Source organism: Cervus elaphus, chromosome 5, assembly GCF_910594005.1.
Source record: "Cervus elaphus chromosome 5, mCerEla1.1, whole genome shotgun sequence".
Taxonomy (NCBI): Eukaryota; Metazoa; Chordata; class Mammalia; order Artiodactyla; family Cervidae; genus Cervus; species Cervus elaphus.
In genome coordinates, this window is record NC_057819.1 from 83,535,694 (window position 1) to 83,548,051 (window position 12,358).

At 38.7% G+C, this 12,358-nt stretch overlaps 1 protein-coding gene across 3 annotated transcripts in view; it reads left to right on the forward strand.

Moving 5' to 3' along the window:
• Positions 1-8,968, forward strand: part of DHX40 (DEAH-box helicase 40) — a 46,626-nt gene extending 37,658 nt beyond the window's left edge. For all 3 annotated transcript variants that reach the window (XM_043902844.1, XM_043902846.1, XM_043902845.1), the window contains 6 exons: positions 216-330; positions 1,402-1,510; positions 2,179-2,273; positions 5,771-5,840; positions 6,159-6,387; positions 7,685-8,968. In XM_043902844.1, the coding sequence (XP_043758779.1) occupies positions 216-330; positions 1,402-1,510; positions 2,179-2,273; positions 5,771-5,840; positions 6,159-6,387; positions 7,685-7,824 (758 nt within the window). In that variant the 3' untranslated portion in view covers positions 7,825-8,968. The remainder of the gene's footprint in view (positions 1-215; positions 331-1,401; positions 1,511-2,178; positions 2,274-5,770; positions 5,841-6,158; positions 6,388-7,684) is intronic.
• The last annotated feature ends 3,390 nt before the right edge of the window (positions 8,969-12,358 follow it).

Sequence of the window (12,358 nt, forward strand, 5' to 3'; positions counted from 1 at the left end):
GCTGTTCTGGCAAAAAGTCTCCAAAGTGTGATTAAAGAGGAAAAGGAATTGTGGGAGTAGTTAGAGGTTCACACTCCCCCACCGAAGAGTTAATGTCATTCTCCTTTATTCTACCTCAGAGGGTGAGGCAGATTTCAATAAGCTTGAATAAACTAAGCGAAGAAAGAGACTTGATGTAAAGTGGAACTAAACTTCCTTTCCAACTGTCGTTTTAGTTGATCCAGAGTACCAGAAGGAAGCAGAGCAGAGACACCGCGAGTTGGCAGCTAAAGCTGGAGGATTTAATGACTTTGCAACTTTAGCCGTCATCTTTGAACAGTGCAAATCAAGGTATGTGAGATAGTTCTTTGAACTGGAGAGCCTTAGTTTGAAATATAGCTTCAGTAAGAATATGACTTCAGACAGTAAGTTTCAATGGGGATTATACTGACCTCAATGTATTTTTGTGAACATTAGTGAGATTTCTCTGTGAGGTGACTGTGACCGTCATTTATTGTGTCTTTCTTCTCTCCTTAACCTTTCCTGAAAACTGACCTCATAGAATTTTGGTTCTGTATAACTAGCTTAGATGAGAAAATTATTGGATATTTGTTAAAGCATATATGTATAAAAAGAAATCTATTTACAAGTTATTTTAATTCACTTAGAGGTGTATTAATTTGTTTTTTCATATTCCTTAAAGTGTTTTCTTATTAATTGGACAGGTCTCATAAAAGAGCGGAGAAGGCAATGGCAACCCACTCCAGTACTCTTGCCTGGAAAATCCCACGGGCAGAGGAGCCTGGTGGGCTGCAGTCCATGGGGTCGCGAAGAGTCGGACATGACTGAGCGACTTCACTTTCACTTTTCACTTTCATGCACTGGAGAAGGAAATGGCAACCCACTCCAGTACTCTTGCCTGGAAAATCCCACGGGCAGAGGAGCCTGGTGGGCTGCAGTCCATGGGGTCGCGAAGAGTCGGACATGACTGAGCGACTTCACTTTCACTTTTCACTTTCATGCACTGGAGAAGGAAATGGCAACCCACTCCAGTACTCTTGCCTGGAAAATCCCATGGATGGAGGAGCCTGGTAGGCTGCAGTCCGTGGGGTCGCAAAGCGTCGGACACGACTGAGTGACTTCACTTTCACTTTTCACTTTCATGCATTGGAGAAGGGAATAGCAACCCACTCCAGTGTTCTTGCCTGGAGAATCCCAGGGACGGTGGAGCCTGGAGGGCTGCCGTCTATGGGGCCGCACAGAGTCGACACGACTGAAGTGACTTAGCAGTAGCCAGCAGCAGCAGCATAAAAGAGCTGACAGTTGCTTATCTGTTTCTAGTTGTATAATAGAAATGAGAATGTTAGACTGTCTTTCGCTTATGAAAGATACTTTTGATACACCAGTATTTTTGTGTTGCAGTGGAGCTCCAGCTTCATGGTGCCAGAAACATTGGATTCATTGGAGGTGCTTATTTTCTGCATTTCGTGTTGAAGCTCAACTCAGAGAACTGATCAGGAAGCTTAAACAGGTGATTGCTGTGATTTTTTTTTTTCTCTTGAGTGGCATTTTGGCAAGGCCTTCTGAGTTCTCTCCCCAAAACCACGTGTATTATAAGGTGTAGGAACAGGTACTGACCCTGTGCACACAACTCTGTTGTCCCTTATCCTTTTGGGAGGCTCTTTTCCTGGCCTTGGGTAATTTCCTCACATTCATGTGCTTGTCAGTTCTCAGCTGAACTCTTGAAGTCCTCCTGTATATCTCCAGGGTCCTCTGCAGATCACTTCTCTGCTGAACTTTGGCTGGGAATTCTAGCCATCCTGGTCTCTCTGGATTCTCAGCTCTGTCTGTTTAACTCAGGGAGTTCTCCAGGTTTCACTCCAGTGTTTCCTTTCCTCCACCTTGGTCCAGAATCTCTCTCAAGGTTGACTGTAGGCTGGAACAGTTGTTGGGGTTAATTCATTTTTTTCCTTCATTTATTTCTCAGACACCATTGCCCTTCATATAGTGCTTTGGAAATCATTATTTCACTTGTTTTGTCCATTTTTTTGGTTGTTTGAAGCAGAAGGGTAAATCTGGTCCCTCATATTCCATATCTGCCAGAAACAGAAGTCTTTAGAAATTTGGAGTTTTCAAACCAAAAGATTGTTTCAAATTGTTCTGTGAGACTTAACCACTATACATTTATTCTGTCAATAGCAAAGTGATTTCCCAAGAGAGACCTTTGAAGGCCCTAAACATGAAGTCCTGCGAAGATGTCTTTGTGCGGGTTATTTCAAAAATGTAGCTCGAAGGTAAGCACTAGGAGCTTGAGAGACGGATAGAGAAATATAACTGTATTTGATGACCATATTGAACTATTTAATGTTAAAGAAAGTTTGATTTAAGCTCTGTGATTATGATGACATCAGTTACAGTGAGCCTTCTCATAACTGTCAGCTCTGCAGGGGAAACTGCGGTGGCTGAGAGTGGGATACTGAAACGCACGTGGGGAGGAGGGAGTCTGTAGGACCGCTATCCAGCTTGGGGTATTAGTGCCCAAGTTGAGGGACAGTGGTTCTCTTGCAGAGGAGTGACTCTTTGTGGAGTGTGAAAGCCAAATAGGTTGAGGATGGCGTCCCTGATGAAGGATGGTTTGGTGTGGACTGTCAGTTCTTGAGCAAGATTGGGCAAGGTAGTCACATGGGAGTTGTTTGGTTGTTTGAATGTCAGAGTCTGAGTGGAGGAAGGACATCTTTGTGGGGAAAGGGGTAAGAGTGGTGGTGATGGGAGATTCGTTATATACGGAGGAGTTGATCATGTAATTGAATACATTAAAGTAAATGGTGAAGGGAGTTAGAAATACTAAAAGAAAACAGGAATGAGCCCTGTGGTATTGATTGAAATTTTAGATATTACAGTTTTTAATACAGTTAAGTGGATGGATAGATACTGTAATAAAAAATAGGTGTTACTCTGTGTGTGAGTGTGTATGATATGTATTTGTGTGTCTGTAAATATTTATGTAAGCTAACTATGAGATGGACTAGGAGCAATAACTATAATAGCAATGAATATACTTTGTGCCCAGATGTTGTTTTTTTATTTTTGGCTGTGTCAGGTCTTAGATTTGTCACTTGTGATCTTTGTTGGATCACGCAGGATCTTTCATCGTGGCACATGGACAGACTCTCTAGTTGTGGCATTCAGGCCCAGCAGTTGCAGCCCGTGGGCTCAGTTGCTCCACAGGAATATATGTAAAGTTTTATAGGAAACCAGTTGTAACAATTAAGCTAAGGTTTTATTCTGATGAGTTTTTGGAATAACCTTTATGTAGGGAAGTACAGAAGAGGATAAGAATTTAACATTAACAGGAATTAGGAAAATTATAGATGAACTGTTCTAATTATCATATATTAGAATAGTGAAAATTATTTATACCTTTGAAAGGAGATGTAATATAATAAATGTAAAGAATGCTGTATTTAAGTCCAAAGACCTATGTTTGGGACTTGCTTTCACCATGTATTAGCTCTTTGATCTTGAGAAAGCTACCTTGAGAAATGTGGTATCTCAGTTCCCCTGACAGGGATCAGACCCATGTCCCCTTCACTGCATGGCTGATTCTTAACCACTGGACCACCAGAGAAGTCCCTCTGCACAGATTTTGACTTGGAACAACCATCTGCCACATAAAGGACCTTTGGAGAAATGGGTCTGGGAAAGTACACAATAAGCCCAAAACATCTTATTTTACCTGTAAGCAAAGTGGTCATCAGTGAAGGCGGAGGCCATGTGACCAAGTACATAGGAGCCAGTTTGAACAGGCCCAGGCTGATCAAAGATGGGATATTTTGACATTCGTAATACTGATAGTAATGGATTGAATAAAATGTGAAATCCTGGGCCTATAATCATATAAATTAATGAATGAATAAATTAGAAGTTTAATGACAAATGGAATTATTTACAGAGTTCAGCACCTCTTCAGAAAATTCTTGTTAATTACAAAGGGAAAAAGTAACTCCTCAGTGAAGAAGCCTGGCAGATGTTACCTAAATCAGACAATTAAAGTGAACATCAGAAATGAAGTAAATCAAAATCTTGTTCCTCCTGATAGGATGTAATGAAAACAGAGCATCTCTTCTGTGATATTCCTGCCACAGATCTGTAACCTGAGTCAAATCGTCTTAAAACAGACAAAATCAAATTGAGGGACATACTGCAAAATAACTAGCCTGTAATCCTTAAAGGTGTCAAGATCGTGAAGGTCAAAGCTAGACTAGGGGGTGTTTTCCAGAATGAAGGAGACTAAAGGACCATAAAAAGTAAAGGCAATACATGATTTCTGAACTGGGTCCTTTTGCTATAAAGGATATTGTTAGGACATTTGATAAAACTTCAGTGGGTCCTGAGAATTAGATCCTAGTAATGTATCAGTGGAGATCCAACCAGTCCATCCTAAAGGAGATCAATCCTGGGTGTTCATTGGAAGGACTGATGCTGAAGCTGAAACTCCAGTACTTTGGCCACCTGATGCGAAGAGTTGACTCATTGGAAAAGACCCTGATGCTGGGAGGGATTGGGGGCAGGAGGAAGAGGGGACGACAGAGGATGAGATGGCTGGATGGCATCACCGACTCGATGGGCGTGAGTTTGAGTCAACTCTGGGAGTTGGTGATGGACAGGGAGGCCTGGCGTGCTGCAATTCATGGGGTCGCAAAGAGTCGGACACGACTGAGCAACTGAACTGAACTGAATGTATCAGTGTTAATTCCTGGTTTTGATGGTTTTATGATGGTTATGTATGAGAATATTCTTGATTATAGGAAACGCACACTCAGGTATTTGGGGATGATGAAGCATAAGATTGGTGACTAACTTTCAAATTATTCAAGTGAAAAGATTTTTGTACTGTCCAAATATGGACTATGTAGATATATATACAAATAATTATAATGCAGTCTGACCTGGGTTATAATAGGAATATACATGTAAAGTTTTATAGGTAATCAGTTGTGTGATTAAGCTAAGGTTTTATTCTGATAAGCTTTTGGAATATGGAATAACCTTTATGTAGGAAGTATAGAAGAGGGTAAGAATTTATAAAGTTAATAGGAATTAGAAAAATTATATAAAGAAAAGAAAGAAAAATTATAGATGAACTGTTCTAATTGTCTATTTTAGAATGGTGAAAATGATTTATACCTTTGAAAGGGGTTGTAGTATAATACAATGTAAAGAATACTGTATTTATGTCCAAAGACCTATGTTTGGGGCTCGCTTTCACCATACATTAGCTCTTTGCCCTTGAGAAAGCTATCTAATTTATTTGAATCTCAGTTTTGATCTTTGAATAAAGTACCTGGCTGTCAAAACTAGTAGGTTTATTTGATGCTTCATTGTGAAAGCATTTTGGAAATTCTAAAGCACAAATACAATATTATTGTTAATATTACTACTTACCAACCAGAAAGTTTTGTACTTAAGTAAAATGACTATAATAAGTTGTCTCATTAGTTTTTTTTTTGGCTGCACTGCATTGCTTCAGGGATTTTAGTTCCCTGACCAGGGATCAAATGCAGGCCCTCGGCAGTGAGATCACAGAGTCTTTAGCACTGGACCACCAGGGAATTCCCTGAATCGTTAGTTTTAAGATAAATTGGTAGAGAAGTTACAGTGACAGTTCAATATAAACCTCTCCACATAGTACTCCTTGTAGTAGGACATATACTTTTTCATTGTTAGTGCTCTACTCATTTAATTGTTTTTACTGTTCTTGTCTTTGATCCTTTGGTTTTTCGGTTCTTAGGTCTGTTGGGAGAACATTTTGCACAATGGATGGGCGTGGAAGCCCAGTTCACATTCATCCTTCCTCAGCAGTAAGTACCTTAATTTTTACTAATAGGAAGAAATTTCTTCCTTTTGTAAAGGAAGCTGTATAAATTTCTTCCTTTTGTAAAGATGTAGAAATAAGTAATATACAGATGTCTTCTACTTTTTTTCTGAAAAAAGAGATGTGAGGATATGTTTAGCATATATCTATATTACATAAAGGTGTTGGTCGATGTGTGCCTCTTGTTTGATTGAAGAATATAGAAATTAACTCAGAAAACTTTAGGCTGTTAATGTTTGGTTGGTCTAATCTGGAATAAGGCAGGTTATTGAGTTGTCATCCTAAAACAAATTCTTTTGTGTAGCTTCATGAACAGGAAACCAAACTTGAATGGATCATTTTTCATGAGGTATTAGTTACCACCAAAGTCTATGCAAGAATTGTGTGTCCAATTCGTTATGAATGGGTGAGAGACTTGCTACCCAAGTTGCATGAATTTAATGCACATGATTTGAGCAGTGTGGCCCGACGTGAAGTGAGAGAAGATGCGCGAAGGAGGTGGACCAATAAGGAAAATGTAAAGCACCGGAAGGGTGAGTGAATCACTTGTTCTAGAGCATAGGTGTCCAAATTCTCATATAGTTGCAGAAATGCTGTCACAGAGCTTAGGTTCCGGCTCTGTCTCCTCAGAAAAGCAAACAGTTGTCATGAGCCTCAGACGTACTTTGACTTCCTTCTTTCCTTCCAGTTAGTCATGTTTTTCTTAACCCCTTTGTCCAGGAGCATTATTAATAATATCTATTGAACTTTTGCCATGTGCTAACAACTTATGTAACCCCATTAAATTTCCACAATAACTATATGAAGTAACTACATATCCCTACTGTATGGATGAGGAAATACTTAGCAGTGTACAATAATTTGCTGAAAATCTCAAAGCTAATATTTGGTGAATCTGGATTTTGAATCCAGGAAATCTGATTCTGTGGCCTCTACTCAACCATTACACCATACTGCTTGCCAGTAGTGCTTTACTATTTCATTTAAAAATTTTGTGAAATATTACCTCAGAACATTTTTTTTTCCCCAAGAGATTTTTTTTTTTTTTCTTAAAATGTTAGGCCCCTAGTTGCAGTAGTTAATATTACTACTCATCAACCAGAAAGCTTTGTACTTAACTATAAAATGACTAAGTCATCTCATTAGTTTTTGCTTTTTTGGACCATTTCCTTCAGGAGGCATAAACAGTTGTGGTAGTGAACTAGGGCAGAAAGGTTAATTCTCAGCTCACATGTAAAAAAAGCTTTTCAGCAAAACTGTTTGAGGCTGATGGAACAAATTGCATCATCCTTATTTAACATCAGTGGGAAGCAGAATGGGGGGAGTTTCCCCGAGATGACAGCAGTGTCGCTGGCAGTGCTAGCTGCTCGGTGCTTGGTCGCAGTGTCTAAATGCTCTGTGGGCTCGCTCACGGCTCAGCGCTAAAGAACCTGCCTGCCAATGCGGGAGACGGGGGTTTGATCCCTGGGTCAGGAAGATCCTCCTGGAAAAGGAAATGGCAACCCACTCCAGTATTCTTGCCTGGGAAATCCCATGGACAGAGGAGCCTGGTGGGGTTGCAAGAGAGTCAGACATGACTTAGCAACTAAACAACAGCAACCGTAATAACTGCACTACTTGCTTGAATTAGGGTCAATTTTTCTGACTTCTCAGGCCTCTATACTCTTATTTTTAACCAGAGACTTTATATCATTTCCTTTTAAAGGGCAAAATTTAATTTCCTCTTTCCCCCAGCTAAACATTAAAAAACCAGAGCATCTCTTTCTCTTAACATTTCTAATACCAAACTCAAAACTAAAATTTTATTGGATTAATTTGTAATGTTTTCAGATGGAATATCCAAAGAAGTCCTAAAGAAAATGCAAAGAAGAAATGATGATAAATCCATATCAGATGCACGTGCTCGTTTCCTCGAGCGGAAGCAGCAGAGGTCCCAGGATCACGGTGACACATTGAAGGAAACAGGCTAAGCAGTGAACCCTCCAATTCAGGAAGCAGGAAAAACAGCCAGAAACATGTTTCTTCTCTGCCGTTTATGCCAGACAGCACTACCAAGAGGAAGTGGTCAGCAGCTGTTTTTAAGCATACTAGTTAAAAGCAAATCAGAGCTCATCGGTACCAATAAATGGAATTTTCCAAGAAAAAATTGAGTTGCCATTGTCATAGGCAATTATATATGAAACCAATGAAAGACAATATATGTGGTATTTTCCTCACTTCAGTTTTGCTGGCCTTAACTGGTATCAAATGCTGTCAATGAGATATTTTCAAAGAACATTGAATTGTATTTAATCAGTGTGTATTCCATTTGCATTGAAGCATTAAAAATTATTTTCCTTAAATCTCTTTAAGGCCTTCTTGTTGCTAATAGAGTAGTATTATATCAGGTTATCAGGTTTGTGACCATTTCCTTCCGAAGGCTAAACATAAGAGGTTTTTACTCAGCAATACTTAGATGTCTAACCGTTTAATTGCTACAGAGCTTTATAGATATTTAGAGAAAATACTTAATCAATTAGTAAATAAGAAAATTGCCTATGGCAAGATTCTTTGTTGAATTAATATTAATCCTTAAGTTGACTTTTCTGGAATTATACAAATTCCTTTTTATATAAAAGTATATTGTTTAAAACAGTAGCTATAGCCATTAACCAAAGGACAGATGATATATATATGGTCTTTTTTTAGCTGTCCCTACGTACTTGTATCAGCATCACATATGTAAATGTGACAGTCTTTCAAACAGCCCTTCCACCTGGCCTATTGTCTTGCCTCCAGCTGCTTGGATAGGACCATTTAAACATTTATTATGCTGATCTTGAAATGGGATTTTCAAAGCAGCTAACTGTACATCACCAGTGTTTCAAATTGGAACCTTGAGGCTAGTTAGTATCACACTCAGACACACTCAGCACTTGTCCACTCTGTTGTTCACTGCCTTGTATTCTAGTTATTTGTGTATTTGTCTGTCTCCCCCACTAGATTATACGCTCCTTGTGGGCAGGGACTATGTCTTTTTCATCTTTGTATCTTTCATGGCACCTAACACAGTGCTTTGCACATAGTAGTCATTCAATGTCTGTTAAATAAAGCTATTAGTGTTCAAATTCAAAAGGTATCATAATGTGTTTTTTGTTATTTTTCGGTAAAATTTAAGAATGTAAAATTTTTATAGAGAACAGTCTTTTGCAGTTCTTTCCTTTGGCATGTAAACATTTCTTCTGTTCAGTATTAGAATCTTGAAGCCTTTATTGAAAAAAATCACATGAGGACCCAAATCCATGTTTGTTCTTGAAGTAAGGTGAGTGGTAATGGTTTCGTGGAACATTCTCAGCACTGTTAATTGGTCGTTTTGAATCTGCAGTGCTGAAGACACTGTTTCAGCATATTAGCCCTGTCATTTTCTCTTCCCAGGCATATGTATCAGTGTATTCCTTTGATGTGGGGATGTACGTGGATTCTTGGAATGAAAGCTCTTTACTTCAGTAAATTATTACTAAGCACACATTCTAAATCTATAGTGCATATCTATAATTTCATCAGTTTTCCCAGTAATGTTCTTTATAGCATTTTCCCCTAGTTGAGGATCCAGTCAAGAAGCATGTATTGTATTTAATATTCTTTAATATGGAAAAGGTGTCTTCTGTTTTTCTTCATCTTTCACATTTAACCTTTTTAAAAATTGAAGTGTAGAGAACTTGGGATTAAGAGATATACACTACTATACATAAGAGATAAACAATAAGGACATGCTGTATAGCACAGGGAACTATATTCAGTACCTTACAACAACCTATAATAACTGTACTCAGCATCTTATAATAACCTATAATGGAAAGGAATCTTAAAAAGTACATATATGTGTATGTATATATAACTTAGTTACACCTGAGACATTATAAATCAACTACAGTTTAAAAGATAATTGAGAAAATAAACTGAAGTACAGTTAACCTATAACCCTGTTATTTCCAGGTAACATAGTGATTTGGTATTTCTGTACATTACAAAATGATCATCACAATAAGTCTAGTTACCATCTGTCAGCATACACAGATATTACAATATTATTGACTATATTCCCCATGCTGTACATTTCATCCCAAGATTCATTTATTTTTTACCTGTGAAGGTAACAAACCTGAAGATTGTATCTCTTCATCTCTGTCACCTATTTCACTCATCCCCCTACTCCTTCTCCTCTGCCAACCACCTGTTTATTCTCTGTATCTATGACTGTTTCTGTTTTGTTATGTTTAGTTTTTCAGGTTCCACGTAGAAGTAAAATCATATAATATTTGTTGATCTCTGACTTACCTTAATACCCTCTAGATCCATTCATGTTATTGCAAATGGCAAGGTTTCATTTTTTTTAATGACTAATATGCCATTGTAAATATTTGTATCACATCTTCTTTATCCGTTCATCCATCAATGGATACTTAGGTTGCTTCCATATCTTGGCTGTTGTAAACCATGCTGTGGTGAACATAGGGATGCATATATCTTTTAGAATTAGTGTCTTTGTTTTCTTCAGAAAATACCCAGAAGTGGAATTGCTAGGTCTTATGGCAGTTCAATTTTTAATTTTTGAGGAAACTCTTTAGTGTTTTCCGTAATGGCTGTGCCAACTTACATTCCCGCCAACATTGTAAGAGGGTTCCCTTTTCTCCATGTCCTTTCCTACATGTATTTGTTGTCTTTCACACTTAACATATTTGAATAACATTTTTGACATTTTTTAATAATACAGGTTAGTTATTTTATACGATAGAATGTCCTCAGTTTGGATTTCCCTAATGTTTCCTCATGGTTTTGCATTTGTTACTGGAATTCCACATAGGTGATACAGTATCTTTCCCAAGGCATCAAATCTGGAGGTATATGGTATTTGCCCCTTATTGGTGATACTAATTTTGATTAATTGGTTAGAGTGGTTTTTTTATTTCTTCAGTCTAGTTACTCTTATAATTAATAAGTAGTTTGTGGGAAGAATACTTTAAAATTACATGAAATGGCCTGTTCCTCATAAATTATTAACTCTCTGAATTTATCAGCTGATGATTCTTGCCTGAATCAGTTATATTCTTAAGGTTGCAGAATGGTGCTTTTTTTCCTAACTGCTTCATATACAAATGGTCCTTGAACAACATGGGTTTGAAATGCGTGGGTTCTGTTATACACTGCTTAGTTGCTCAGTCATGTCCAACTCTTTCTGACCCCAGGGACTGTAGCCTGCCAGAATCCTCTGTCCATGGGATTCTCCAGGAAAGAATATTGGAGTGGGTTGCCATGCCCTCCTCCAGGGGATCTTTTCAACCCAGGAATCGAACTGGGGTCTCCTGCATTGCAGGTGGCTTCTTTACCAGCTGAGCTACCAGGGAACCTGTTATACACAAGGTTTTTTTGTTTTTTCCAATTAATACCTAGTAGAGCCATGAAATTAAAAGACGCTTACTCCTTGGAAGGAAAGTTATGACCAACCTAGATAGCATATTAAAAAGCAGAGACATTACTTTGCCAACAAAGGTCTGTCTAGTCAAGACTGTGGTTTTTCCAGTGGTCATGTATGGATGTGAGAGTTGGACTGTGAAAAAAGCTGAGCACTGAAGAATTGATGCTTTTGAACTGTGGTGTTGGAGAAGACTCTTGAGAGCCCCTTGGACTGCAAGGAGATCCAACCAGTCCATCCTAAAGGAGATCAGTCCCGGGTGTTCATTGGAAGGACTGATGCTGAAGCTGAAACTCCAATACTTTGGTCACCTCATGTGAAGAGTTGACTCATTGGAAAAGACCCTGATGCTGGGAGGGATTGGGGGCAGGAGGAGAAGGGGACGACAGAGGATGAGATGGCTGGATGGCATCACCAACTTGATGGACATGAGTTTGAGTAATCTCCGGGAGTTGGTGATGGACAGGGAGGCCTGGCGTGCTAAGATTCATGGGGCCGCAAAAAACTGAACTGAGAGTATTGAATAATACATGTGTTCACTGAATCTGAGGATGTGGAACCACTGATATGGAGGGCTGACTGTAAAGTTACATGAGGATTTTCAACTGCAGGGAGGGTGGGCACCCCAGATCATAGAGGTCTTGAAGGGTCAACTGTATTTATTTAATGGCATTACTTTGTAAGGAAGAACTTTCCTTGAGGTAAGAATTTCCAATAAACACTTGGGTGCCAAAAACAGCATAAATCAAGGCAGAATTAGAAAACTCAGGAGATATCTGAGAGGGGTGGCAAACAGTCTTACTTTATTTGGTACATTGAGTATGTGTGTGCATATGTGTATGTGTATATATGTGTGTGTATATATATATATATATATATATATATATATATATAAAAGAGTAATAGGCTGAAAATATTGAAGACAGATTATGGAAGGCTTTGGAAGCCAAATTATGGAATTTGGACTTACTTGGTACTATATGGGCTTCCCTGGTGGCTCAGCTGGTAAAGAACCCACCTGCAGTGTGGGAGACCTGGGTTCAGTCCCTGGG